The sequence below is a fragment of the Oenanthe melanoleuca genome, chromosome 26, assembly GCF_029582105.1.
Source record: "Oenanthe melanoleuca isolate GR-GAL-2019-014 chromosome 26, OMel1.0, whole genome shotgun sequence".
Taxonomy (NCBI): domain Eukaryota; kingdom Metazoa; phylum Chordata; class Aves; order Passeriformes; family Muscicapidae; genus Oenanthe; species Oenanthe melanoleuca.
Window position 1 is genome coordinate 3,130,880 of NC_079359.1, and position 27,912 is coordinate 3,158,791.

The 27,912-nt window shown below is 62.0% G+C and overlaps 3 protein-coding genes across 4 annotated transcripts; 1 reads left to right on the forward strand and 2 right to left on the reverse strand.

Annotated features, from left to right (window-relative positions):
- Positions 1–1,070: 1,070 nt before the first annotated feature.
- Positions 1,071–5,071, reverse strand: RPS10 (ribosomal protein S10). The gene is made up of 6 exons (XM_056511596.1): positions 4,965–5,071; positions 4,291–4,440; positions 3,946–4,117; positions 1,909–1,986; positions 1,541–1,596; positions 1,071–1,164 (listed from the first exon to the last, which is right to left on the reverse strand). The coding sequence occupies exons 2-6, from the start codon at positions 4,438–4,440 to the stop codon at positions 1,123–1,125; spliced, it is 498 nt and encodes a 165-aa protein (XP_056367571.1). The 5' UTR covers positions 4,965–5,071; the 3' UTR covers positions 1,071–1,122.
- A 406-nt stretch (positions 5,072–5,477) lies between these two features.
- On the forward strand, positions 5,478–19,942 carry PACSIN1 (protein kinase C and casein kinase substrate in neurons 1). 2 transcript variants are annotated; one of them, XM_056511597.1, is made up of 10 exons: positions 5,478–5,812; positions 15,439–15,559; positions 15,875–16,031; positions 16,137–16,372; positions 16,535–16,690; positions 17,001–17,176; positions 17,384–17,504; positions 17,584–17,708; positions 17,826–18,019; positions 18,336–19,942. In XM_056511597.1, the coding sequence occupies exons 2-10, from the start codon at positions 15,497–15,499 to the stop codon at positions 18,443–18,445; spliced, it is 1,338 nt and encodes a 445-aa protein (XP_056367572.1). In that variant the 5' UTR covers positions 5,478–5,812; positions 15,439–15,496; the 3' UTR covers positions 18,446–19,942. The 2 variants fall into 2 exon arrangements, with proteins under 2 accessions (XP_056367572.1, XP_056367573.1); XM_056511598.1 differs by lacking the exon at positions 5,478–5,812 and adding an exon at positions 9,653–9,747.
- Positions 18,696–27,912, reverse strand: SPDEF (SAM pointed domain containing ETS transcription factor). The gene is made up of 6 exons (XM_056511599.1): positions 27,610–27,912; positions 22,945–23,418; positions 22,453–22,650; positions 22,314–22,361; positions 21,924–22,064; positions 18,696–21,829 (listed from the first exon to the last, which is right to left on the reverse strand). The coding sequence occupies exons 2-6, from the start codon at positions 23,390–23,392 to the stop codon at positions 21,651–21,653; spliced, it is 1,014 nt and encodes a 337-aa protein (XP_056367574.1). The 5' UTR covers positions 23,393–23,418; positions 27,610–27,912; the 3' UTR covers positions 18,696–21,650.

A 27,912-nucleotide genomic window follows, 5' to 3' on the forward strand; every position in this document is an offset into this window, starting at 1 on the left:
GCGGGGAGGCGGTGCTGCCCCTGCAGCCTCACGGCGCGCTCGCTAAGCAAAGTGCGCAGCGCGGCTTCCAGAATCGCTCCCCCCGCGCAGGCGGCGCCGCCACGCCCCCGCCCCGGCTCGCGCGTTCTGCGCCACTGGCGCACGCCGCGTTCGGGAATACGGCGGGGGGCGTAGAGCGGCGGCGGCGGGCGCTCGGCCTTACGCAAACGGCGCAGGGGCCGGGCCGGCCGCGCGCACGTGGCCCCGCTGTGACAGCGGCTCCGCGGGGACAGCAGCGCCCGCCTGCGCCGCGCGGGGGCGCTGCGGCAGGGCCGGCACCGGGGGCCGCGCCGGGCTCCAGTCCCGGGGACACCGAGGGCCCTTGTCCATCCCCCGGGGACATTCTGTCTGTAACCAACCCCTGGTGACACCTCGAGCCGTGTCCATCCCCCTGGTGACATTCCGTGTGTGTGCATCCATCTTCCCCTCCCGGGTCTGCGTCCATCCCCCCCGGTGACATTCTGTGTGTGTGTGTCCACCCCGCCGGTCACACCGCAGGTCAGTGTCCATTCCCATTCCGGTGACACCCGGCTGGGTGTCCGCTCCCCCCGCCGGTCATCGCGGCCATCCCGGGTCCGTTACCGATCGTTGTCACCGGCTGCCGAGCGACACCTGGCGGCGGGCGGCGGCCACCGCGCCACTCGCCCCCACCAGGTGCTGCCCCAACCTCGCCCTGAGTCCCCACAAGTGACAGTGCAGGTGACAGCGCAGCGCTGCAGGACACGCGGACCCGCCCACGCGGGCTGTGTCCGGATCAGAGGGCCTTGGGCTGGCAAAGCTGAGCTCTCCATCTGCACAACAGCTCAGTCCCAGCCCAGCCCTGCTGCACTGCTGGGAATCAGCTTGGCCCTGGGCGGACGGAAACGCTCCCACATTCCTCAGGACTCACCTCCACACCCCCTAAACTTGGAGAGTTCCATCACTAGAACCTGTATTTAATGACTCCCAAAGTGCTGTTCCAGATACCAAAGATCTGAGTCACACTGTGCTTAGTGAGCTGTTTGTGCACTTCAGAGAGACACAGGCATGAACCCAGTGGCATTTTCACCTTTTTTATTATACACAAAACATGAGCACGAAGTTCTACTGCGGGGGCTGACCACGTCCACGACCAAATCCACCTCTCTGCAACAGCAAAAGGAGAGTGTTAGAAATCGTTATGTCAAGCAATGACAGCAAGAACAAACATCATCCAAGCTCTTTGATGGCACAGGTCAGCCAGGTGAGTTCCACCATCAACCCATTCCAGCCAGCTCTGTGATCACACCTAAAATACTTTTATTTCTGAAGTATAAAATCATGGATCTCCAAAGAGGCCAGCTTGCTCTCAAAGCTGTCACTTGTTTCTGTGCCACCACATCCTTTCCCCACAATGAGCAAGCTGCACATGAGGAGTGACAGTTTCCAGCCTCTCTGACACAGAGTCCTACAGGCAGGACCTTCCAGCTTCTCCCATCAAAGCCTTCAACAAAGGAAGCAAAGTTCAAATGCAAATACTCACGAACTGGAATTCCGTGGCTGCTCCAGCACCAGCCTCAGCCTTCTTGTCAGCACCAGCTGCAGAGAGAGGAGCAGTCAGTGCCCACAGAACCCCCTGCCTGGGAGCAAAGCTTTAACCATGCCACAGAAGTAATGCTGGGGCTAAACACAGCAAAGTGAAACAGCTTTAACTGAGCATGTTTGGGAGTTATTGAACCAACCCCAGAAAAAATCCCACAGCTTAGCCAGACTGAACTCCAGCAACTCCCATCTGAACTCCCATCCACCTGCACATGCAGATTCTAAGCTATGCCAAGAGTTTCATCTTGCCCTTTTCTCCTTCAGAGGAGCCCTAGAGTGGGACAGGGGTCCCCAGGGGGGCACACTCACGTGGCACGGCGCTGCGGCGGTACGTGTCCCGGTCAGCCTCGCCCCGCGTCAGCCGCGCCGGCCGCTCGCCCTCCAGACCTGCAACACAGAGCACAGCCTCAAACACTGCCCAGCCAGGGCACAAACTGCTCCTCCTGCACCCCAAGGTGCTGAGCAGCATTGGGTGTGCCAGCAGTGCTGCACCTGGGGCAGCTCAGGGAGAATAAACCTAAGGAGAACAGTGATTTAGTACGGGAAACTTCACTTTAAGGGTGAAATCTGCTCAAGTGTCCCAGCTTGTGGCAGGGTGGAAATTAAATAATGTAAGAAGTGGGCTTACAGCATCATCTCAACAGTTTTCTGGTCATCAAACTGGTGCTGAATGTTATGGTTAGCAAAAATCTCAGGAATACTGGCAATCTGCCGTGTCCTACAAGCCTGTGCACAGCTGAGTGATAAAGTGCAGGACAGAATTCTGACCCCATTCTGGAACAGCCACACTACCAGTACCCCAAATCCCCCCACAGAACACGCTCACAACAGCAGCAGCAGATTATCTGTGGAATCTTAGATTAACAGCAGACAAAACTCCTGCAGGAACACCCAGCTGGTGTGGGACCACCACCTCTCAGGGACTGGGATGTGTCCCTGGAGCCCAAACTGGGTCTGCCCACCCAGGCAGGGCCCACTGAGGAGCAGCTGTGCCTGGCACATCCCAGTGTTCTCCTGCACATCCCCAGGCTTACAAAAACCCAATTCTTGTAGTAATTCTTTTATTGCACCACCTCTGTGGCTCCCAGGCTGCTGCTGCCTCAGGCAGGTCATCCATAGCAAAAAAGATCACCAAGTGCAGCATTTCCAAATATCCCTGCCCAGATGGGGCTGAGGAGGGTTCCAGCATCAGGACAAGGCTGTGACACCACACACAACTCCTCCTGCACAAACCCCAGCCAGCTGCCACCTCTCCCTCCCTCCCAGCAGGGATGCAGCCAGCTCCTTTAGCTCACTGGATAAACACAGCATGTAAAGAACAAATCTTGGAACATCTAAGCAACTCAGAGATCAAAGAAAGCAGCATCTTCCCAGTTTCTCTGCAATTCCTTCCTTTGAAGCAGGTGATGCTCCCGTTTTGTTTGGCTCAGACACAAACTGCAGCAGCTGGGGGTGAACTCCCAGCACTCCCTGGCCCCCAATGTGGCTCAGAAGCAAAAAAGCACAACCCATCTGAGCCCCTAGAGCCAGAGCACATCTGGCTACACCCCCTGCACTCAGGGGTGTGAAAATCAAGAGAAAATCAGAGCTGCAAGTCCAACACACAGAATCACAGAGCAGCTGGGGGCTGATCTGGAGATTATCCAGTTCAGCCGCTCTCAAGGCAGGGTCACTCAGAGCAGGTGACACAAGAACACGTCCAGGTGGGTTTGGAATATTTCCAGAGAAGGAGACTCCACACCCTTCCTGGGCAGTTGCTCCAGTGTTTTGCCACCCACATGAGAAGTTATTCCTCATGTTGAGGTGGAACTTGCTGTGTTTTAGTTTCTGGCCACTGTTCCTTGTCGTGTTATTTGGCACCATAGAGAGTCTGGCAGCATCCTCTGCTACATCCCCTGCAAATATCTGTGGGTTATTTGTCTCCACTTCTCCAGACTAACCAGGCCCAGGTCTCTCCTCACACAGAGATGCTCCAAACCCCTCAGCACTTTTGTGGGCTCTGCTGCTCCTCCACCACACATTTGCTGTTAACCTTTAACAACAAGCCCTGTTCCAGCAGCACGTTCAGTGCTGTGGGGAAGGCAGAGTGGGACACCACAGGTGGGGCTCAGCCAGCCCTGGACAGTACCTCCACATCCCAGTCTCAGCAGCCATGTTCCCAGCAATCCCAGTCCCAATCCCCACTCAGAGCACTTCCCTGTGCATCCCAGCTCTCCCCACCCCTCTCAGGGGACACCACGTACAAAAGCCACAAACCCCAACCACATTTCCTTGCTCTGTTGACAATTTTACACCCACTCCCCACTGCCCTGAGTGCCCAGCACCCCTGTGCCCACCCCTGCTGACCTTTGGGCCGGGGTCTGCCGGTCTCGGGGCGGCTGCGGCGCAGCGTGGCCGGGACGATCTCGGGGGGCAGGTGCAGATAATCCCGCAGGTACTGGATGCCCTCGTTGGTCAGGTACCAGTAGAAGTGTCTCCAGGCAAACTGTTCCTTCACGTACCCTCGGGACTTGAGGGACTGCAGAGAGAGCTCCCAGTTACTCCCAGTTAAAGCTGAGCCTCTCCCAGCTGCTCCAGCAGTGCCTCACAGCCCGTGGGGTTCAGCAGGGGAATGGGGATGTGGGAATGGGAACAATTCACATGCAGCACACCCCAAGGACCAACACTCCCAGTGCCCCCAAGCCCTCACACCTGCATGGCTTTCATGACGTGCAGGTTGGGCACGTTCTTGTCCACGAGCTCGGGGTGTTTGGGCATGTGCACGTCCTTCTTGGCCACCATCACCCCCTCCTTGAACAGCAGCTCATAGATGGCAATTCGGTTCTTCTTGGGCATCAACATCTGCAGAGGGCACAGGAAATAGGGCTCGGTGACATCTGGGTACCACCATCTGCACAGAACCCTACTGGGTGACCCCAGCGCCCCCCGAGCTGCCCCGGGACACCCCTTCTCGAGAGGGAAACCGAGCAGTCCCAGCTTCTGCTCCTTAAATCAGCCCGCGCACCGGCCGGGACACGGGCACAGGCGGGGCAGGGCCGCGGCTCGGGGGGAGCCTCTCGCCCCTCCGGCAGCAGGAACCCCGGCAGCGCCCCGGGACGGGAACTCGGCTACGGGCGGCGTTCCCAGACCCGCCGGGCCCGGGGCGCGCGGTGCTCTCCGTGCTCGGGCACGACTGAAGCCCCGCGGCAGCGCCGGGGCGGAAGGCCTCGGTTTCAGAGCCGGACCTCCGGTATCCCAATCCCAATCCCAATCCCTCCCTCCCCGCCCAGCCGGGCCCGGTGCCCCGATGGCGGCGATGCCCCGCGGGAGGCTCCGGGCGGCGGGATGGCGGCGATGCGCGGCCGATGGCCCGAGCGCGGCCTCACCGTGGCGGCAGCGGCGGGGCCCGAGCGGAAAGGGCTGCGCGTGCGCCGGACCGCCGCTTCCGCCGTGCGAGAGGCCCCCAGCGGCGCGGGTTGGCCGCGGTGCTGCCTGAGCGGAGCGCAGGCCCCCTCCCGCCTGGGATCGGCAGCCCGCCGCGGTGCCTGATGGGGTCGGCAGCGACCCCCGCGCCCCCCTCACCGTGCCACCCCAGCCGTGTCACCCGCACATGTCCCCAGCCGTGTCACCCGCAGCTCCCCGCGGTGCCCGGTGTCCCCGGGAGCGGGGCTGTAAAGCCCTGCCTGGAGTCCCATCCCGGGCCAAGCGCTCGAGGCTCCGGAGGCACAGCAGCTCTGTTCCCCAAAACACCCGCCGGGAGCCGGGATTGACCCGAACCCCATCTCGTTCCGGGGGATGGGACTGGAGCCGTGTCCCCTTGGGCACACCCCGTGTCCCCCCAGGCCGGGGCTCTCCCGCCCTGTTCGCGGTTTAAACCCCCCGGGAGCGACAGGAGCGGGGAGAACCGGGAAGGGGACACGGCCTCGCTGCCCCCTAAACACGCCGGGCATTTGGCACATGGCACCGCCCGGAGCAGCGCCGGGTGGGGACAGCAAGAGGGGCAGGGGGAGGCGCGGGGACCCCCGCCGCCCCCGGGGCTCATTGCCATCCTCGCCTTGTCACCTTGCGCGGCCGAGGAGCCGCCGCGCCGCGCCGGGGATTGGTCGGCTAAAAATGCCGCCCTAATCTCCGAGCTGATCTTTACCCCCTCCCTCCGCCCCATCTGCCGCGACCTGCCCGCGATGCGCAGCGCCGGCCCCGGGAGAGGCTCCGCCGCTGTCCCCGCGGCCCCGAGGTACCCGAGGCGGGGGGCGGAGGGCTGTCCCCGGGGGGCACGGGGGATGCCGGGGGTCGGGGCGCTGTCACAGCGCTGTCCCCTCCGCTGTTTGAACCGGGTCCGCGCCCTGCGCTGGGGAACGAACCCGCGCCCGACCCGTGTTAAGTGATTTCCAACTTGTGCCGGACCGTGCCGGGTGGGGAACGGGAGGGAGCGAGGGATGCGCCGCATTCCTGGAGCTGCCCGGTGCCATCCTGAGGCTTTGTACCGTGTCGTCCCCTCCTTTCTTTCTTTCGGGAGCGAAGCCCCCACAGGGTGACCCCCAGGATGCTGCGACAATTGCAGCATCCCCCGGGAGAAACGCACACCCCGCTCGTCCCGCGGAGCAGGAGCTGTCCCTGCTGGCTTGGAGATGCTGCCCATGGACACTGTCGCAGTCCCTGTCACTGCTGCATCTCCTCCTCACAGCTCGTGCACATCCTGCCTCGGAAATGGCAAAGCAAGTGCTTTCCTAAACGGATTAGAGCTTTCCCGGCAGCCTCACCGGCTGCTCCCGCATCCCTCAGCCCCCGCCTCGCCTTCCCCGGGCAAGCCCCATCCCTAAGCCAAAAGTCCCGGTCGAGGCTGTGGCCGCAGCGCAGCAGAGATCAGGCACTGCGGCTCCCGAAACCTTCCCACCTCCTGGGGTTTTGTGTTCCCTTTGCAGGAGCGCAGAGAAACCCGGGAATTCACCAGGTCGGTGCCGGAGGTACTGCCCTGCCCCGGGGTCTGCACTGATCTCTGCCACCCTGGCCGCTTTCTTTCCCTCCCCTCCCTCCCCTCCCAGGGTGTGCAGCCGCCGGAGGGGCTGCGGCAGGACGGGAGCGGGATTTAACCGTGAAAGGATTGAGGGAAGAGAGCCCAGGCACTGGCAGGGAGCTATAGTGACGTGCACAGGGCAGGGCGAGAAGGGACATCAGCAAAGCGCGTCAGCACCAACCAGGGCCACGTCCTGAGCCCAAAGCTTGGCTTTAAGTGGGATCCCCCTCGCTGGGAATGCCCTGTCCCCAGCTGTGCTGCTCCCTGCCAGCGCGGGATGGCACGGGGATGGAGCCAGGCTCCTCCAGCACAGCACCTGGCACGGCTCTGCCCAGGGACAGACTTTGTCCTGGGGCTGCCAGCCTGGCCGGCGTTTGTGCAACACCTTGAAGGCAAACTCCAGACCTGCTGAGCTCCTGCAGGTGATCCTGGAGGAGGAGAGGCCGCATCCGGCTGGCAGCCTGCGGGGGTAGCCAGACCAGTGTCTGGCCGGAGGCAGCGAGCCCCAGCACCTCTGTGGTGGCCCTGGGTGCAATGTACGGGCTCCTCAGGCAGCTGCCTGCAGCCAGCTCCACGCTGCTTCCCAGGAAAAATGGAGCCTTTATGTCCCGGCCCCAGCCCCTTCCCCGGCAGGGCTCGGAGGATGCCCCGGCCGGTCACAGGCAGACAAGAAGGGGATTGTTTCGGTGGGATTTGGGTTTCTGGGAGCACCTGCCCCGCGCGGGGCCCTCCACAATGGCTGCCTGTCTGCCGCAGAGCCGCCAATTATCCTCCGCGGCTAATTAGAGATGCAAAGTAGCGCTTGCATTCTCTCAGCTCCCCGGAGGGCTCCTGGGACCGGCGGCACATCCGCAGCGGCGACGCAGCCCGGGCATGGGGCGAGCGTGGGACACTGGCCCCATCCGGCCCCCCGAGCCCCAGGGAAGAGGCAGTGGAGCGCAGGAATGGGCTAGGGATGCCTGGGATGCCCTCTGCCCCCATCCACACCAGTCTTCCCTGGACCGCACACGGGCTCTCCCGTTGCTCCCACAAAGAGCTGAGCCCCGTAATTCGGGGCTCTGCCAGGATTTAGGGAACACATTTTCCATTCCTTGCTGGGGAGGCAGACGGGAGCTGGCTGTGCTCGAAGTCCCCTCGTTCGTGTGAATGCCGGCACTCCTTCCTGGGTGATGGGCAGGCGGCTGATCCCTGGTGGCACCTCTTCATTCCTGCCCGCTCTGGCTCCAGCAGCCGCCGGGATCACGGTGTGGGCTCATGTGCTCTCCGACTTCTCCATTCGTGCTCATGGAGCTGTAATTCCAGAGCGGCAAGTGGCCCGATAAATCAGGGCTTATTTCCTGCCAATACCGTCTGCTGCTTCCCACAAGGAAGCTCATTTACAGCAGGAGAAGTGACTTACCACTGAAAACAGTAAACGGTGGGATGGTGAGAGCCGGGGAAAAGTTTGTCGTGACCGAGTTTTTGGTGAAGGAACTGAGGAGGCAGAGCTCCCACCTGCTCCCTTCATGGAACAGCCCAAGTTGCAGGGAAGGAGACCTGAGCTGGTGCCACCTGCACAGACCACAAAGCTGGTGGCAATGGCTCTTTGCGCTGGGGAACCCCCCCAAGTCATTGGGGTACCCCCATCACCATCCTGGAGAGTGTTTGCCACCTAATGTTTGATGCCAAGGACATTTTCCCCTCTGCAGCAGGGATGTTGTCAGGGCAGATGGCAGCTGGGACATCCCAGCAGTGACCCTGTGCTGAGAACTGCCAACTCACTGCTTGAAAGGACCATGACCAGTTATTCAGCACCCTGAAATGCCAACAGGCAAAGATCCCACTCTTCTGAAGGAGCCACCATCCATCCCACTCCTGTTTGGGATTAAATCACCGGGGTCTCACCCCAATTGCTGCCGGGCGTGAAATCTTCCGGGGGCCGTTCTGTCTGGCCATGAGGTGGGCTGGCTCGGGTGGCACGGAGCTGGAAGGAGCCGGAAGGCAGGCGGGCTGGAGAGCCCCACCGAGCTTCATTAGGCAGTCGAAGGTGCTTGTTAGGGGAAAGCTGAGCCGGCGTCGGAGGCCGGCAGAGCCCCCCGGGACCGGGTCGCATTCTCTGGGCAACCCGATCCCGGCGGCGGCGGCCCCGGCAGCCTCATTACTGCGGCTTCTGCAGCGGCTTCGGTTACTCGCCTGGACGCTCTCGTCTCCTGCTGGCTTTTAATTTCCCTGACATCCCCCGCGAGCGGGGGGATGCAGGCGCAGTGTCGGGGAGCCTGTCATCACCCCCACCCGCATCCTGCCAAATTCCCGACGGCTTCCAGCCCCCTCTGCCCCCGGGACTCCCATCCCGTAACAAGCCCCGGTGACCCCGGGCGTGAGCCCCGGGGCTTGGGAGGAGGCAGATGAGCAGATGGCGGTGAGGGGGAGCTGCCCTGCTCCCCTCCGAGAAGCCTGAGGGAGTGCAGCCCCCTCACCCCCTTCCCCAGCCCTGCCAGGGGGAAAACGCTGTTCCTGATTCTCTTGCCCGCCTGTTCCCAGCTGGCACATTTGGCAAGGAGGCGGCACCGGCTGCCTCTCCGAAGGCGTTTTGGGGTGTTTGTTCCTGCAAAAGCTGTGGCTCAGCCCCAAACCCCCCCTGCAACCGCGGGGGTGACAGAGAGGCTGGGGCAGCAGGGAGGGAATACATGGCTCTGTCCCGTCCCGTGCAGGAGGGACAACGACCCCCGGGTAACAGGAGCAGGAACCGCGGGGGGAGGGGGGTCCCCAAAAAGCCCCCCTGCCAGGGTGAAGGAGTCCGATTAGGCCCCGGCAGAGCCCGGGGCCCGATCCCGACATCCAAACCCCCCCGGGCCGCATCCCGGCCCCGCTGGGTGCCCTGGGCGAGGGTCTGTGGCCGGCGGGTCCTGCGGGGGCTGGCGGCAGTGCGGAACCTCGGGGTGGGAGCGGACACGGGGATGGGGAGGGGGGTCCATTCCCGCCTCCCCCCCCCCCCCCGATGATTTTCGCAGCAGCGGCTCCATCCCGGTTGCCATGGCAACGGGCGGCTCGGGCAGGCGCGTGCCCGCGGCCGTGCGCGCCGCCGCTGCCCGGCAGGAGCGGAGCGAGCGGAGCGGAGCGAGCGGAGCCCCGGCCCCGGGCCCCCCCGGCCCCCCGGCCCCCCCGGTCCCCGGCAGGTGAGCGCGGCCCCCGCGGGGGCAGCCGGGTCCGCTGCGGGGATGGGTGCGGGACACCCGGTCCTTGCGGGGATGGCTGCGGGATGCCGGGGTTCCTTGCGGGGATGGCTGCAGGATGCCGGGGTTCCTTGCGGGGATGGGGGCACGGCGCGGGGGGTGCTGTGCGAGGAGCGGGCAGTAAGGCATGGCTTTGCACCCCCCGGCAGGACACAGTGTCTCCTGATCACTTCTGCAAGCCAGGGAGGTTGGGGGGGGTCTATGACCTTCACCCCCTCCTTGTGTCTAGTGGGGTGCTGGGGAAAGGGACACCCCTTCTGCAGTGCTGCCGCACTCCTGGATTTGTGCCTCAGTTTCCCCTTCTTCAATTAATGCGGGGAGCTTGTGCTGCCCCTATCATGGCTGCCCCACTGCCCACATCAACACCTTACCCCATCGCTGAACCCCCTCCTTTCAGCAGTGTCACCCCAGCTTTTCCCTTGCTGCTCCCCCCATCTCCCCACTTTCCTGTCCCCTCTGGCTCCAAGTCTGCTTCCCCACCACAGAGAGCTGAAATTCCGCTGTCCCTCCATCTCTCCTGCTCCCAGCAGCCCCATTTGCCTCCTGTCACCACCAGCTCCGGGTCCATCCCACCACGGCTCAGGGGACGGGACCCCCGTGGCAGCGCGTGACGCTCCGCTCCCCCCTCCCTGATGCGGGAGCGGGGGGATGGCACCGCCGTATCCTCCACCATCCCTGTTTGCCACTTCTGGCTTTAATTGCAAACCTCATCTTTGGATTCCTGCCTAAACGCGGCTCCCGGGACCGCACAAATCCCTGCTCGGTGTCCGAACAGCCTTGTTTACCGCGGCGAGCCGAGGCGGCAGGATGAGGCAGAGCTGCAGAGCTGGGCGGCCAGTGGAGCCCCCAGCTGAGGCTGAGCCCCCTCTCCCTTCCCCAGGCTGAGCACACGCAGGGGGTTGGCAATCCTGCTGCTGCTGCCCCTCCCGGGATCCCCATCCACATTCCCCATCCGCATTCCCGGCACATCCTCTGTCCCCGAGCTGGGCTGCAGGCTCCCCTGGAGAGACACTTGCGTTATCTGCAAATGCCAAGAAAGCTTCCAGAAATCTTTGCACAAGGTTCCTAAAATCCCTAGAATATTAATGGGTGCCCTGAGCAGGGGGATTTTGGGAGCACAGGGGGAAGGGGAAGGTCTCTGCAGAGCCCACATGAGCTGTGAAGCAGATCACTGCCAGGGCTTGGAGCAAATGCGTCTCCCCTGGCTACTGCAACCTGGCAGCACCTGGCCCCCGGTGGCCTCCTGCTGTGCACAGGACACAAGGCTCCTGATACTGCTCCTGGATCACTGAACCTCCTTTCTGGTCTGGGGGAGCCCACCAGCCCTGACCCCACAGGGTCCAGCAGGTCCCCAGGCCTCCTATCTCCCCATCAATGCAGATGACCCTGATGGAAACAAGGAGGCTTCCATAGGCACATTCCACCCAGGATTTGTTGGAAAAGTGGCTCCCAGAAGTTTCTCACCATTACCTACATGCCCCATCCAGGGTCCTGCTGCCCTTGCACCCACCTCATGCACTGCTGGAACAGCAGGTCCCAGGCAGCCCCAGGGTGCTGCTCTGCTGAAATCCCATGGAGAATCACCCACGATTCTGGATTTGGCTCTTTGCCCAAGGGCTCCAGCCCTGCTCATGTTGCAGCCAAAGAGTTTTTGCCAGGAGGGACCCTACATGAGCCTGCTCCCATGGAGACATTATGCTGGGAGGGCCCAGGCTCACCTGGCATTGTGCTTGGTTTGATAATGAGGGGGCAGGATGGGTGCTGAGGCTCAGCCCTGAGCCCTGGGCACTGCTGGTGCAGAGCTGCCAATGAATCAGCAGCACCCACTTAACCATTTCCTCACAGGGTCCACATGGGGGTTCTGGAGGGAGCCATACCACAGTCAAACCCTTCCATGCTCCTTGAGCTCTGACCCTCCCCAGCCCCATGGGACACACAGACCAGCCCTGAGGTGGGAATCCCACAGCAGCTCCTCTGGGTCAGAGCTGAGCAGAAACCAGGCACAGCTCCTGCAGCTGCAAAGCCTCTTGTGACACACGTCGGTGTCACGGGTTTTCCCTGGGACCTGCTGCTGTGCCTTGGCCACTTCACCCCCCATGTGTGGCCACTTCACCCCCCATGTGTGGCCACTTCACCCCCCATGTGTGGCCACTTCACCCCTCATGTGTGGCCACTTCATCCCCCATATGTGGCCACTTCACCCCCCATGTGTGGCCACTTCATCCCCCATGTGTGGCCACTTCATCCCCCATGTGTGGCCGCAGTGGGAGCAGCACATGGGCCCTGGTACCCGTGGTGGATGCAGCACAGCAGGCCCAGAACATGGTGGGAGATGCTGCTACCAGGATCCTCTGGACTTCCTCAGCTGAACCCATTTGTCTTTGCCACAAGTGGTGTCATGTGGCCACAGTGGTGGCATTGGCTCTGCACCCTGAAATGGACCCTCTAGCAGCCCTGTGCTAAGGGAGAGCAAATGACCTTTTCTGTGGCCGAAAGCCCAAGGCCCAGCCCCCTTGCTTGGATTCCCACAGAGCAGTGCAGCTCCCAGTGTGGCTTCCCCTGCCCTGGATGCTCTCAGCAATGGTCACTGCCCTCCCAGCAATGGGCTCATACCTGGTGTGAGCCTCCTGCCTGGGGTCAGGGTGGGGACTGGTATGGGGGCACCATCTCCCTCTGTGCTCTGCTCCTCTCCTTGCAGTGCATCTGCCTCCATCCTGCCTTAGCCAGGGGCTCTTTGCAGCAGTGGAACCTGCACCAGAGGCTCTGCAGCCACTCCTACCCCTGGTCCCACCGGGCTCAGCCAATGTGCCCAGAGGCAGGAGTGTGGCATCCCCATCCCTGCCTCTTGGCTGCAGGAGAGATGCTGGGTCTGGGACAACAAACACACCTGGAGAGAGCAACCTGGGAACAGGGGACAGCAGGACTGGACTGTCCTACCTTGGTGGGGACAGGGTTCTGCCAGCCAGGGCTCTGCCATGGGGGTGCAGGCAGCTGCCCATGCCCTGCCCACGGTGTCAGCAGCTCCAGCCTCTGCATTGCAGCAGCCTCCTGCCTGCACAGGGCCATGCCACAGCCTGGCCCCACAGAGGGCAGACACCCCCCTGCAGCAGCAGGACAGCAGGAGCTGCCTGGAGGCTGAGGAGAGTCGTGTCAGTGCTCAGCGCCGAGCAGGCTGACAGGAGAGACGCGCAGGGGGGCCCTTCTGCAGGAGCAGCCCAAGGGCACGTGGAGCAGGAGCTGGGACAAACCCCACCGGCACTTGATGCCAAACACTCCGTGGCTTCTCCCTGGCAGCTCTGTGGAAGCGAGGGGCTGCAGCAGAGCCCCCCGGGCCGAGGGCACCCGAGCGGCAGCGCGTGGCTGGGGCTGGCAGCTCTCCACGCTCTGCAGGCGCCAGGCATCACCGCCAGCCGCCCTGATGCGAGGTGATGGGCTGTGCCAGCAGGGCCGGGGCTGGCAGGGGCTGGCAGGGGCTGGCAGGGGCTGGCACGTGTGGCACAGGCGGCCTGGCACGGTGGGGGCACACGCACGAGGATGGTCGGCCGTGGGGCTGCGTGGCAGGAGAGTGGCACCGAGGCGGCAGCGTTAGCTGGGAAGTGATGCAGAGCCAAAAATAACCCCCGGGCTGCGGCTCGGGCCAGGTACTGGCTTGGGGAGGGAGTTTCGGCAGCCACGTCCGCAGTGCCCCTTGGCACGAGTGGCTCGCTGGGGGCAGCTGGGGCTGGCACGGTGCCCGTGGGTCCTGGGGTACATCCACGTCCCCTACAGTCCCCATCCCAGCCCTGGCACGCTGGGGGTGTCACCCTGAGGGTGCCCTTGCCATGCCAGAGCAGTGTCTGCAGCAAAACCCGGGGGCACGGGACTGGGCACTGCGCTGTGCCCGCGGCTTTCAGGGGGATGATGCACGCAGCGCCTGCAGGGTCCCCTGGGGCTGTGCCACCAGGGGCTCTGTCACCACTGCAGGTGCACCAGGGCAGCCTGCGGGTGCTGGGGTGGGGAGGGCAGTGCTGTGGTGCCAGGCAGGAGTAGTGTTGGTGCTGTGAGTGCCAGGCAGTGACAGTGACAGTGCTGTGAGTGCCAGGCAGTGACAGTGACAGTGCTATGGGTGCCAGGCAGTGGCAGTGGTGGTGCTGTGGGTGCCAGACAGGAATGATGTTGGTGCCATGGCTGCCAGGCAGCGGTGGTGACAGTGCTGTGGGTGCCAGGCAGGAGCAGTGTTGGTACTGTGAGTGCCAGGCAGGGACCAGGGGCTGTGCTGTGGGTGCCAAGCAGTGACAGTGGCAGTGCTGGTGATGATGCCACGGGTGCCAGGCAGTAGCAGTGGTGGTGCCATGAGTGCACAGTGGTGTTGTGGGTGGCAGATAGGGACAGTGGCTGTACTGTGGGTGGCAGGCAGGGACAGTGGCAGTACCGTGGGTGGCAGGAGGAGTGGTGGTGGTCCTGTGCGTGCCAGGCAGGGACAGTAGCTGTGCCGTGGGTGCCAGGCAGGGACAGTGGCTGTGCCGTGGGTGCCAGTAGGAGTGGTGGTGATGCCGTGGGTGCCAGGCAGGCGCGGGCACCGTGTGCTGCCAGCTGCAGGGGGACGCTGCTGTCCCCCGTCCATCTGCGTCTCGGCGGCTGAGCGAGGGACAGTCATGCGTTTATTTTTAACTGTCTGGGGAGGGTGGAGGGGATTGGTGCCTCCCTGGTTATATCACTAAATCCCTGCCAGGCCCTGTTAGTTCCAGCACAGCGAGCCCTGTGCTGTGCTCCAGTAACTGTTTGAGATCCCCGTCCTCCTGGGGCTGTGCCCTGCCTCAGCCCGGGGACACCTCAGGTGCAGCTGTGCACACAGCTGGGGAGCCTGGGCACTCACCAGTGTTCCCCACGGGACCTTGTGTCTCCAGCCCTGCCCTGCCACCCCAGGACAGGGCACAGGCAGCCAGGCCTCCCTCTGCCCATTCCACCTCTCCAAGGAAGGGTTGGTGTGTGAGATTCATGGCCACATCTGTCTCCCACAGCCCTTTTGGGGACAGGGCAGGAGGAAATTTAAGCTGCTCATGGCCACCATGTCCCCATCCCGGTGGCAGATGCCATGCAGGATAGCCCCAGTGCTTTCCTGTGGAAACACTGTCCAAATCCAGGTCAGGATGGGGATGATGAGAACGCCTACGAAGCAGCCACCACTCTGTCCCTGTGCAATGTCACCCCCAGCCACCAGCCCCCTCCCAGCTCTCAGCAGAGTGGCAAAGGGTTAAGCCTCGCAGCAGGGCCACGTGACACTCCGGGGATGCCGTTTTTCTAAAGATCAGGACGGATTAGGGTGGAATATCAGCACGAGAATTTCTTGGGCGGCGCATCCCCTGACCCAGCCACGGCCCCTCGCCCAGCAGCTCCCAGTGCTGAGCCAGGCCTGGCCCAGTAAACACCCACTGTGCTGCTCCTCACGATTCCCTGCCAGCACTGCTGGCTCTGGGGGTGTTTGGATGGCACCAGGTGGGTGGTGGGCACTGCAGGAGTCTGTGGGTGCAGAGCTGAAGCGGGCACTGTCCCCATGTCTGTCCCCTGTACCTGGATGCTCATCCCACAGAGCTGTTGGCAGGAGGAATGGGGGTCCCCTGCAATCTCCATGACTCCCCTCTCCTGTCCCCTCAGTGCATGAGGCTGGTGTTTGCCCAGGAAACCCCCAGCGCCTGCTCTGACGCCGGGAGCCATGTCGGGTTCCTACGACGAGTCGGCGTCGGCCGCCGAGGAAACAACCGACAGCTTCTGGGAGGTGAGTCCTGCTCCCGGCCATCCTCTCCTCCCACAGACCCCACCACCATGTCACTGCCCCCCAGGGTGTCCCCTGCCCTCCCTCCTCTGCCTTAGAGCATCCCTGCTGTGGTGGCTCTGTGTCTGAGCTGGCTCTGCCCATGGTCTCACTCCTGGCTGTTCCTGAGTGACAGAGGGGTTGGAGAGAGTTGGGCTTGAGCAGTCCCAACCCAAAGCTCCATCCCTGCACCTCCAAACTGCCTGGTGCTTCCCCTGTAGCCACCCCAGGCAGGGTGGTCAGAGCCCCCACACCTGCCTGTCCCCGTGCCCATCCCAGGTGGGGAACTACAAGCGCACGGTGAAGAGGATTGATGATGGACACCGGCTCTGCAATGACCTCATGAACTGTGTGCACGAGCGGGCCAAGATCGAGAAGTCCTACGCCCAGCAGCTCACTGACTGGTCCAAGAGGTGGAGGCAGCTCATTGAGAAAGGTACCATGGCTTCCCTGGGTCTCCATGTGCCATCACAGCTTCCCCTGGCAGAAACGGAGGGGGTAAGGGCAGTGGGTGACCCCCAGCTGTCCCCTCGGCCCCCAGGTCCCCAGTATGGCAGCCTGGAGAAGGCGTGGGCGGCGATCATGACGGAGGCAGACAAGGTGAGCGAGCTGCACCAGGACGTGAAGAACAGCCTCCTGAACGACGACTTCGAGAAGGTCAAGAACTGGCAGAAGGATGCTTACCACAAGCAGATCATGGGGGGCTTCAAGGAGGCCAAGGAGGCTGAGGATGGCTTCCGGAAAGCGCAGAAGCCCTGGGCCAAGAAGCTCAAAGAGGTGAGAGAAGCACAGAGTGTCCTGGGGCATCCCTATGGCCCCAGGTCCAGCTCTGTGTGCCCAGTCCAGGCTGGGAGAGACGCGTGGCACCTCCTCACAGGCAGAGGGGCTGGCAGGGGGCTGTGACACTATTCTGATGTCCCTTCCCTGTCCTCCCCACAGCTGGAGACAGCCAAGAAAGCTTATCACCTGGCATGCAAGGAGGAGAAGCTGGCCATGACCCGTGAAGCCAACAGCAAGGCAGATCAGTCCAACACTCCCGAGCAGCAGAAGAAGCTCCAGGACAAAGTGGAAAAGTGCAAGCAAGACGTGCAAAAGGTGCGAGGCGCTGCTCTGTGCAGGATACATGGGGCATTGGGCAAGGGAAAGCAGTGGAGATGGCCACCACATCCCTTTCTCACCAGTTCCCATTTTCCCATCCCTGTACTCCTGGAGAAGGATGAGGACTTGCAGGCAGTGCTCAGGGGAGTGTGAGCTGGGCAGGAATTCACCCACTTATGGGGGCTGAGGCTCCTGTCTCAGTTTGGGCTCTCCAACTCTGGTGACCCCCAAACCAGACCTCTCAGCACCCAGAAATGGCCTCTGAGGAGCTTGAGGTACAACCAGGGTCTCTCCTGTGTTTTTGCAGACTCAGGAGAAGTACGAGAAGGTGCTGGACGAGCTGAACAAGTGCACCCCGCAGTACATCGAGAGCATGGAGCAGGTCTTCGAGCAGTGCCAGCAGTTCGAGGAGAAGAGGCTCAACTTCCTCAAGGAAATGCTCCTGGACATCAAGAGGCACCTGAACCTGGCCGAGAGCAGCAGGTAGGGACAGTGAATGCTGGCCAACACGATGGTCACCAAGAGGTACCGGAGTGGCAGGAGGCTGTGCGGGAGCCTGGCGCCCCCCCGGTGCCTTGGAGGACACGCAGCCTGTCCCCGGGTGACACAGCCTGGTCATGTCCCTGTCCCACACTGTCCCTGGGGCCCACCCTGACCTGCAGCCACCTCCAACCACGCCTCTCCCCACAGCTACGCCAACGTGTACCGGGAGCTGGAGCAGACCATCCGCATGTCGGACGCGCAGGAGGACCTGCGGTGGTTCCGCAGCACCAGCGGCCCCGGGATGCCCATGAACTGGCCCCAGTTTGAGGTGAGCTGGGCCCCAGCTGGGTGCTGGCAGCCCCGAGGGGCAGCCGGGCACTCAGGGGTTGGTCGCTCTGTGCTTGCAGGAGTGGAACCCGGACCTGACGCACACGATAACGCGGAAGGAGAAGCAGAAGAAGGGCGAGGGGGTGGCCCTGACCAACGCCAGCAGCGCGGGCGACACGGGGGCTCAGGCGGGCGAGCGCGGGAGGTGAGGGCTGGCGTGAAGGGGAGATGCCATGACAGGCACGCCCTGTGCCTGTGCAAGCATTTGAGGGGGCTGGATGCCCTCGGTGACAGCCACCCCTCCCTGTCCTCCCCATCCCAGCGTGAGCAGCCACGACCGCGGGCAGACCTACAGCGCCGAGTGGTCCGATGACGAGGGCAGCAACTCCTTCAACGCCAGCGAGGCCAACGGCGGCGCCAACCCCTTCGACGAGGAGTCGGCGGGGAAGGGCGTGAGGGTGCGGGCTCTGTACGACTACGATGGGCAGGAGCAGGATGAGCTCAGCTTCAAAGCAGGTACGGTGCCTTGCCAGTGCCGGGGAGCATGGGGCTCGTCTGCTGGAGATGTGGGTGTGAAATCTCTCAAATGATTTCTGAGTTGGCCCAGCCCTTTGAGAAGTTGAATGGTCAGAAAGGGGGAGGCAGGAGCTTAGCCCAAATGAAGAAGGGACAGGGCAGGTGAGGGCTCATGGGTCACCCCTTGCCTTTCTATCCTACAAACTGGTGATGAGTCCTGCAAACCCCCAGCAGCTCCATCTCAGGGAGAAAAAGGGGAGTGGGGGTGAATTTCTAGCACACACAATGATCTCTTCCCTTCCACCTTCCTCTCCAGGTGATGAACTAACCAAACTCGGTGAGGAAGATGAGCAGGGGTGGTGCAAAGGGCGCTTGGACAACGGGCAGCTGGGGCTGTACCCCGCCAACTACGTGGAGGCAATCTAAGTCTTGTGGTGTGCTCCTCGTCACCGTCAGCAGATAAATCCACCCTCCGTTGTCTCCATCTCTTCCACCAGCCAACCAGCCATTCTGCCGTCTGGTCCTTCACTCCTCACCCTTAGAGATTCAGACATATTTTCCGACCAAGCTTTTATTTTTTTAAGAGTTGTCTCCGAAGAGTATTTTGCATAGTCGCTTTCTTCTAAGATAACGTGAAGCGAAAGATGACGTTGTCCGTTCATCTACGTTAGTTGAATTATTTTTTTTTTTCTGAGCGAAAAGCCGATACCTCAAGATCTTAAAGCCCAACCAGTGAGAGCTTCTGATTGGTTGGTTTTTAAAGATACTGAAATCATGAGCCGCCTTCTGATTGGCTGGAACTGTTCCGAAACGCACGGCGCCGAAGCTCCTGGGACCAACCAAATTCATCCCAGAAAACCAAGAGGGATTGGAGTCTGACTCCGTTGGTTATTTTTTTGGTTTTTCCATGTTCTCCCCAGTTCATCCTCCCGCCCTGAGGAAGGAGGTGAATGCCCCCTTCAGCCCCACGGCCATCCTTGAGATGCCCAGGTGAGGTGGGACCAGCCCTGCCATGGAGCTTTCGGGCATCTCCTCAGCTTCCTCCTCCTCCTCCCGGCTGGGCTGTCGGCACAGCTGGAGTGGGCGGAGGCTCCCGAGGCGATGCCCGCTCTGTGCTGCAGGGAGCAGCATCGCCCTGCGGCTGGGCAGGTATCCAACGCACACCAGATCCACGTGAGATGGCCCCTAAAATCAGGAGCAGGACCCAGCAGGGCCCAAGGCTGCTGGAAGCACCTTCATGCCCAGCCTGGGATAGCGAGGGCTGCCTTGGCACTGCTGGGTACATCTGCCCCTTCCTGAAGAGAGGCTGGAGCAGAGCAGGGACGGGGGGTGAGTGTGGTGCAGCCTTGCAGGGTGCTGGCAGGAGCTGCAGGAGCGCTCAGGATGCCCAGCCCAGGCAGAGCACAAACAAGACACACCAAGGCAGGGGAATGGCCACAGGTTTTGCCCTTTGCTTGTCCCCACGGAGCTGTCCCCCTCCTCCCCTGGGCTCTGCCACCCAGCACAGCCACCCCCTACCCCAGGTGCCACCCTGAGCTCTTCCCTATGGATCATCTCTCATTTCTTTCCATCACTCTTAGCAGCATCAATGCCATCAGCTTCCCGCACGCTCCTCCTGCTCCTATCCCACCCCCTCCGTTGGTTCGTGAATTTTTTGGCCCCAGGGATCCTCCAGTGTTCTCGTGGATGCAGGGGAAGCACCGTGTGCTGGGCACGGTGGGCAGGAGCCATCCAGCCCCTGCCAGGTACCGGAAAAAAACCCACAAAGTCAGAAAAGACCCAACCAACCACCTGTCTCAGCAATGCACCCTGGTTTTTGTACATTGATTGTGTAATTTAAGAAGTATATATATAATATATATATCTCTCGTGATTGTATTTCCGTGGATACAACAACAAAAAGCAGCAAGAGAAAATAACCGAGCTCTGTCAGCGTCCTTGGCTCTGGGGTCTCCTTTGCTGTGCGTCTGTCTCACCCCTGGGGGGGCAATTATGGACCCCCACAGCACCCCCAGGCAGCAACACCCCCACCCCAAGGTTTTGGGGTGCAGCAGGATGGGGGGCTCGGATGCATTGCTGGGGGGACAAGGAGAACAGCCTTTGGGGACTCCTGTGCCACTGCCGGACAAAGCCTTGGGAAGCCCACAGAGGGGTTCAAGATGATGCATTTTTGGTTTTGGGGCTGTTCCAAGCACCAGCCCTGACCCAGTGCTCTCCTGAGCCTGTGAAAGCCCTGGCACAGCAGGCTGATGTCACCTCCTGTCCCCTCCCACCCTACCAGAGGACCTGTGAGTGGGACCCAGGATCTGGGGCAGCACCAGCCCATCCTCACAGTTCCCCCGCACCGGCTGCGTCGGGCACACACAGCAAATCACAAGGCACACTTTGCTTTTTGTTTTCCCCCATTTTTTCATTTTTCTACTCCCTTTTCCAAAGGCCAAGGCAGTTTTCTTCCTCCCCCTGCTCCTCACTGCTCTCCATCCCTCCTGCCAGGATGTGAGCAGGGCTGTCTGGATCCACTGCTCTGGGAGCAGCATGGAGCAAGAACAGAAGGGAAAGGCAGTAGCTGGCACCAGCAGATATTTTAAGGAAAAAAAAAAAAACAAACAACAAAAGACCAAGAACCAGGTGTTTTTCCTTTTAAGCTCCCACAGAACATCCCTGGAAGCCCAGGCCACCCCTTGGCATTTGAACCTCAACCACAACTCATCACCAGCCAAAACCGAAAAGCAAATAAACAAATAAAAAAACCTATAATATAAAAGATCAACATTGCCAGGTAACTCTGACTCTGGTGCAATGAGCAGGTGAAGCAATTCCCAGCTCTCTGCCCCAGCCCAGCCTCGGCAGATCACACTCTGGATTTACTGTCCAGAGGGAAATGGCAAAGCTGCCATCTCCATTTCCCCAGACTCCAGAATCAGGCAGTCCAAGTAAAGTCTGAATCAGGGGAGGAGTTTTGTGCCAGGGCACAGAACCTGTGGTCTTAGGAGGACTCTGGTGGCCCCATCTTGGGGGACCCCCACTGTGCACAGCCTCCCACCCACATTTACAGCTGCTCCCTTTGCAGAACTCCCATTTGCAGCCCCAAATCTCTGTGAAGGGGAGAAGCTGAGCATGTCCTCGAGTGAAAAGCAAAGGGGGGATGCACCTGTCCCAAGGGGGTGCCCAAGGAACCAGTGGCACAGCTCCCGTGGCAGGCAGCACCCTCGGCTGGTGCCAAGCTGCTCCCACAGGGACTGGGGCAGGACCCCACCACGAGCAGAGTGGATGTCCCTGTCCCTATGGATGTCCCTGTGGGTGCCATTGTCTCAGCTCTTGCCCCAGGCTTTTTCCTCCCTGAACAATGGCTGGGGTGAAGCCACCTACAGCCAGAACCGGGAGGGAGGAGAGCAGGGGGCACAAGCCCAGCCACCTTGCCCGCCCTTCCCACGGGACACAAGGGCTCTGCACGGTCCTTGCCCCGCGCCAGGGCCTGCTGGAGGTCCCTGTGTCCGTCGCCAGCAGGTCCTGGCAGGGGAAGCCCCGCAGCCCAGGTCCTTGCTGCTGGCAGAGGGTCTCTGTGGCTGGGGCAGGGGGAGGCAGCCAAGGTCCCCCGTCCCTCCCGGCGCTCAGCCGCTCCCGACGCCGCTCAGACCGGGTGGACGAACTGGTAGACGAGGCGCTGGGAGATGTCGGGCTTGCGGATGATTCCTTTCTTGTAGTACTGCCGAATGGAGCGGCTCAGCTTGTCGTAGTTCATGGCCGGGCGGTTCTTGCGGATGCCCCACAGCCGGGCCACCTGCGCCGAGTCCTCGATCTTGAAGATGCCTGGCAGGGGAGCGGGGCACGGAGGGTTACGCATCTCCTGCCCCACCTCAGCCCCCCAGCGCCCGCCCAGGGCCTCTGGAGCATCCCTGCCCACCTTTGTCCTTGTTGAGCCAGCGGATGAAGCGCCCGTAGTTGTGCGGTTTCAGCAGCAGCTCCTTGAGGAACTGCCAGAGGTGGATGGGTTGGCCGGCGCAGGACGAATCCACCTCGCTGTCTGCCCAGCTGCTGTCACCTCCTGCCAGGGAAGGGACGGGTGAGAGGAGAGGAGAGACGGGGCAGATCCCGCTGCTGTGCCCCATCCCAGGGAGCTGCGAGTCCTCACGGGAACCCCGCCCGATGCCGGAGGGTCCCCGGGGCTCAGCTCAGGCACTGGGTCCGCAGAAATCCCACAGCAGCAGCTGCTCCGGAGAATTGCAATTAAACAGGGAGGGACCCCTCAAGTACCCCGGACCTGCCAACGGAGCTGAGCCCGCACAGAACTCACCGCAGTATCGCACATCTCCGGGGGCAGCCTTCTCCTTCATCCAGGCGGCTGGAAAGGAGGAGCGGGGCATCAGGGGGGCATCTCCTGCTGCACAGCATCGCCCACCCTCCCCAGCTCCCTCCCGCTCCCTGGCACCCACCAGACTTCCAGATGTCGAGGTGGGCGTGCAGGATGTCGCCGCAGGCGGGCGAGCGCTGGCAGAACTGCTCCTCGGACATGGCGCACAGGTCCTTCCCCGACAGCTCCTGGAAGGACTTCCCGATCTGCGGCAGCCGGTACTGGTGCTCGGTCCACAGGATCCACTTCTGCACATTCCCGGGGCTCCAGTCCGCGGGGTCTGGGGGCGGAGGGGGGTGAGTGTGGCCAGGACCCTTCCCCACCTCCCATGAAGGAGCAGCCACGCTCCCCCACACCCTCACCCAGGCTGCAGCCCCTCAGGAACCATCCCCTTCTCCTGTGGGGGAACAGCCACGCTCCCCCAGACCCTCACACAGGCTGCAGCCCCTCAGGAACCATCTCCTCCTCTCTGCGGAACAGCCACGCTCCCCCAGATGCCCACATGCAGCTGCAGCCCCCCAAACGCAGCGTGGCTTTGGCTCCCACGCCAGCACATCCCTCTGCCCGCACGCACCTGCGGCGATGTTGAGGAGCTTGCAGGCTGTCTCGATGTCCTTCAGCACCTCGCCCACCACCATGCTCTGCACCTGCTCCAGCGAGTGCTCCTCCAGGTGCAGGCTGTCCTGCAGGTCCCCCTCGGGCCCCAGCCCCAGGCCCTGGCTGTCGATGATGGGACATTGCTCCGGCTCCTTCCGCGCCTCCTCCCGCCCGCCCTGGCCGCTGCTCTGGGACGCTTCCCCGGCGCCCTTGGCGGCCCAGGCCGTGTCCTCCGGGTACAGCATGTCGAAGTAGTGCAGGCAGAAGGCTGGCAGGGGCTGCTCGGGGGTGCTGGGCGGGCTGGGGCTCTCCGGGCAGCCCCAGGTGCGGGGGTGCGGGTCCCGCGGGGGCGGCAGCAGCGCGGGCTCCGGCCAGGCCAGGCGGCCGGGGGGCAGAGCGCTCAGCCCGGGGCTGGCACTGCCCATCCCTCCGCTCAGCGCCCGCTCCGAACCTGCCCGGGGAGGAGAGAGAGGAGCAGAGCTCAGCTCGGCACCGCTGCTGCCTTCCCGCCAGGCAGCCAGGCACAAAGGGAGGAACTAAGCCTGTTAGAGGGGAAAAACCCTCCAAAGAGCCGCACTGTGCTCCGGAGCCCGCGGGTGAGTGCGGGGTCAGCCATGGCTGGGGGGGCTGTCCCTGCTTTGGGAGGACCAACAGCAGCAGCCGGCAGGGAGAAGGAGCTCAGGGGATGAGCAGGACCTGACCCTGCTCAGGGTCTGGTTGTTTGGGGTCTCCCCAGCACCCCAGGCTGGCAGCAGCTCAGTCCCAGGTGGAGCTGAGACCTCAGTGTGAGGCAGTGGGGGACACTGAGGGGCTCCCCAGCACCTGTACAGGACAGCCCTGGGGTGACAACGGACGCCTCAGCCACAAGGACACGTTTCTGAGCATGGAAAACATCCTCTGATGCTTCCACCTGAGGCACAGCAGCCCCCAGACCCAGATCTCCCTGGAGGGACCGAGCCCAGCACCACAGCACCCGGCCCTTGGTCGCTGTTGCCAACCCCACGTGAGAACTTTCCTTGCAAGACAGGATACCTGCAATCACCTTCACTCTCTTGCAAGGAAAACTGCCCAAAATCAGCCTGTCCCCATCTCTCTCTGTATGCAGGGAGTCCCAGAGGCCATGGAGAAGAGGATGAATCTGCTGAATTTCCATGGCAACACCAGGGAATGGCTTCATCTGTGTAGAAACCTCCCCAAAAACCATCCTGAGACTTTGGGAAGGGGAAGCCCCTGCCAGGGAGAAGCTGCTGATGGGCATGGCCAGGGCAGTGCCCAGTCCCTCCACCTTCAGCATGGTGTTTTACAAGAAGAAGTAGAACCATCCCAAACTGGTGGTTTAAAATTAGGAAAAGGAGCTTTAGCAATGGGGCTGGCACTGGGAAAGGAGAATGCAAAGCTTGAAACTGCTCAGGACACCAGGCAGCCCTGAAGGGGAACAGGGAGCAGTGGCCAGGGAAAGGGGGTTGCTCCAAACCCCAGCTGGGGGGAAAAAGTTTTAAAAGACATAAAGACATGAGAGAAAAACATCCCACAGGGTTCCTCCAGGCAGAGCACAGCCCCCAAGCACGGGGGTGGTCAGAGAAGGAGGGACACTGGGGACCCAGCCCCATGTCCCATGCTCAGGGGGGAGTTAATGCAGTTCCTGAGGATTCAGTGTTCCCAAGAATATGGGTTTTGAAGTTCTGCACTGCCTGCACCTGGAGGAAATTCATCACTTCATCCTTGGAATAGCTCAAAGAGCTCAGAAAAATCCATGGAAGAGCCAGGGACACCTGAACAGCACCATGGCAGCCTGAGCCTGGGGAGGTATGTGGGGTCAGGAGCTGGAGCTCACATCCCTGAGTGGTTTTGGTGGCACTGCAGCAAGGAGGAGGAGGAGGGAGAAGGGGCTACCCAAACCCTCTCCTGGTCTGGGGCTGCCTCCACCATCCAAACAGTTTCCCTGAGAGATGGTTCCTGCTTCCAAACCTCTCCTTGATTTGCTCAGGATTAAAAGAAGAGCTTTAGGAGATCAGCCCTAAATCCAGCCTCACGCTGCTCCTGGCACAAAAGGGAAGTGGCAACAGCTTGTGCAGCTCCTGTTGCTGCACAGTGCTGGCCGTGGGGATCTCTGGGGAGGGGATGGGCCCCTCATTCCCGAGGCCTCTGGGATGCTGTGAGGTCATGGCTCATCCTCACACACGGAGGAACAGGGCTATGAACCAACCTCGGAAATGCTGCAGGATGGACGGCCCCAGCCCCATCTTCACCCTCATCCTGTTCCCCTCCTCCCAGCTGCGACCAGAGGGACCCAATCCCTCGGGAAGTGTCCCCAAAAGCCTGGGCTGTGCCCCACCAAGGGCGCTGTACTCTCAGGGCGGGGGCCGCTGTTTGACTTTCTCCCGCTCTGGCACGCGGGCGGCCGGGCTGGGTGGGACCTGTTTGCTCTGAGAAGCCGCTTCAGGTGGCCTTTTCCCCCCTTTCCTTACTCCTTTTTGTCTTTCTCTGGAAAAGGAGAGCTGCAGGGGCAGCCTCAGGTGCCCTGGCCCACATGGCACCCAAAACCCTTCCCGTTCCCTGCCCGGGCTGAGCCAGGCTGGGCTGGGCATTGCATCAGCCTTGGCAGACGCTCCCCGGCTGCTGCTCCTCGGGCAGTTCTGGCTCCACGGGGCTGAGATGGGGTGGTGGGACAGGAATGGGTGATGGGACTGGGGTGGGGCTCCTGCAGTTCCCAGGGCATGGAGCCAGCAGGAGCTGTGTGTGGTGCTGGGTCACGGCTCAGCCCCACAGACCTCCAGGGACCCAGCCTAAGCCCTGCAGCCGAGGGGAAAACCTACGGAGCCAAGGACCCCCCACATCACCCCCGAGCTCTCCTGGCAAGGACAACCCACCGTGGCTTAGGGTGGGACATGGGCACCAGCGGGGATGGAACGCTGGGATCAGCCCTCGAGAGTGAAAGAGAAAAAAAAAAAAAAAAAAAGGAAAAAAAAAAAAAATTCACCCACCCCCCAGCCTGGAACAATGGGTCCGTTAATTAAAATCAAATCCGCGGTGGAACAGGTTGTGCCGGAGCCGCTCGGAAGCCCCGTGGAGGTTGGTGCGGGAGAGGAGCTGCCCGCAGCCCCGGGATGGCTCCCAAGCCCCCGGGCACTTCCCAAAACCCTTCCCAGGGCCGGGCTCCAGGGTCACCTCCAGCCCCAGGCTGGGGACAGGGATGTGCTGTGCTGACCCGGGAGGAACTGGTGATGTGTGGGACCCAGAGCTGCTCCAGTCTGCCCAAAACAGCCTGGATTAAGCAAGAAGTGAGACCTGGGGTCCCTGCACAAGCCAGGGCTGCAGCAGGCGCTCAGGTGGGTGTTCAGAGGCTGCTGACAATTTGAGATCCTGCCAGCAAGTCCCATGCACCCTGCAAGCCCCAGAGTGACAGCTGTGCCACGTCCTGCTGCCAAACCCTGTGCCACGCACCCTTCTTATCTCTGGGTGGAGGAAGGAGGGTTGGCCAAAACCTCCCCGGATTCAGGGCAGGGACTGGGGACGGCGCTGGGGGCTGGAGAGGACCAGCCCGGGGAGCTGGTTCTGGTATCTGCCTGGTGACAGGACTGGGGACAGGGCTCACGCTGAGGTACCCCCGGGGGGACGCAGCCCTCCCTGGGGCCCTGGACCCTCAGCTCCCCACCAGCCTCCTCCAACACCACCGCGCTGACCCGGCTCCTCCTGCCATTACCTGCACGGCTGCTGGCACAGGGAGCAGGTGTCCCCACGGGTCCCCACGCCCTGGGTCAGGCTGCCCTCTCCATCAGCGCAGGGAGGCAAACAGAGTGACAGGGGACAGGCAGAACCCGCCGGTGACCTGAGCAAAGCCTGGTGCTCGGTGTCCCCCCGGTGAGCAGCAGAGCTTGGTGTTCCCCATTTGGGGCCAGGGAGCCCCTGTTTATAGCAGCACCTTCCCCCCCGTGCTCCCAGCCCCAGAGAACACCGGTATTGTGGGGATTTGGCACCCTCACAGCGTTTGTGTTTCACTAACCGAGCAGAACCACAAAAACCAAACCCACAGCCAAAGCGACTTTAGGGCTGACAAAAAAAAAAAAAAAAAAAAAAAAAAAAAAAAAAAAAAAAAAAAAAAAAAAAAATCCCAGCAGGAAAGCTGCTGGGGCAGTGAAGGTCTGGAAAAGGGGTTCAGCTTCACAGAGACACCCCAGAGCTGCAATCCCTCAACAGCCACCCAGGATGCTCCATAAAGGGTCCCTGCTGCTGGTTTGTCACACAGTGCCCCAGAGCTCCTTGTCCCCTGCCTGGCTCAGGGGCTGAGGGGACCCTGGGTGTCCCAGCTGTTACCAGGGGGGCTCAAGAGGAGCCAGCCCCAGGAGTCCTGGCTCCATCCCACCCTCCCTTCTTGAGCAGGAAGAGGTTGCAAAGACACAAAATTAGCAAATCTCAGTTCATTTTAGGTGACACCATCCAGAGAAATGCCAACAAGGGGACAACCCATCCCTGTTTAGCCCTACCGACGCCTGAAGGTGCAAGGAGCTGTGGGATGGGATTCTGATGTGGGACAGCACCGTGTCCACCCCAAACTGGTGCCAAGAGCAGGAACCCCTGGAGGGAGGAGGGAGGGGAGTTGGGCTGGGGAGCTGGCCGGGGGTCGTGGCAGAGGTCCCCTTACCTGGAGGGTGTGCGAGCTCAGAATCCGCATGGATGCCAGCGCAGGGTGGGAAGAGCCGTCCCGGTGTCGCTCGGCGCGGGGGCTGCGGGGGACATGGCCCCGGGGGAGGTGTCCCAGCCCCCGCGGGCAGCACCGCGCCCGGCTCAGCGCCGGCTCCGCCGCATCGGCCCCGGTGGGCACCGGCGGAGAGGGGACGGGGATGGGAACCGGGCACCCCGAGTGGCTCCGGGGACAGCAGAGGGACGAAGCCGCCGGCGGCTGTGCGAGGGGGACGCAGTGAGTGTCAGAGCTCAGCCAGGGACT

What these genes read in the sequence shown, in the direction of transcription:
- RPS10 (XM_056511596.1), bottom strand. Translation starts at nt 4,440, where the DNA reads ATGTTGATGCCCAAGAAGAACCGAATTGCCATCTATGAGCTGCTGTTC. An exon ending in ACGTCATGAAAGCCATGCAG is followed by an intron (nt 4,118 to 4,290) that starts GTGTGAGGGCTT and finishes CTCTCTCTGCAG; the next exon opens with TCCCTCAAGTCCCGAGGGTA. An exon ending in CGGCAGACCCCGGCCCAAAG is followed by an intron (nt 1,987 to 3,945) that starts GTCAGCAGGGGT and finishes TCTGTGTTGCAG; the next exon opens with GTCTGGAGGGCGAGCGGCCG.
- PACSIN1 (XM_056511597.1), top strand. Translation starts at nt 15,497, where the DNA reads ATGTCGGGTTCCTACGACGAGTCGGCGTCGGCCGCCGAGGAAACAACC. An exon ending in CAACCGACAGCTTCTGGGAG is followed by an intron (nt 15,560 to 15,874) that starts GTGAGTCCTGCT and finishes TGCCCATCCCAG; the next exon opens with GTGGGGAACTACAAGCGCAC. An exon ending in GAGGCAGCTCATTGAGAAAG is followed by an intron (nt 16,032 to 16,136) that starts GTACCATGGCTT and finishes CTCGGCCCCCAG; the next exon opens with GTCCCCAGTATGGCAGCCTG.
- SPDEF (XM_056511599.1), bottom strand. Translation starts at nt 23,392, where the DNA reads ATGGGCAGTGCCAGCCCCGGGCTGAGCGCTCTGCCCCCCGGCCGCCTG. An exon ending in GCTCCTCAACATCGCCGCAG is followed by an intron (nt 22,651 to 22,944) that starts GTGCGTGCGGGC and finishes CTCCGCCCCCAG; the next exon opens with ACCCCGCGGACTGGAGCCCC. An exon ending in CCTCGACATCTGGAAGTCTG is followed by an intron (nt 22,362 to 22,452) that starts GTGGGTGCCAGG and finishes CCTCCTTTCCAG; the next exon opens with CCGCCTGGATGAAGGAGAAG.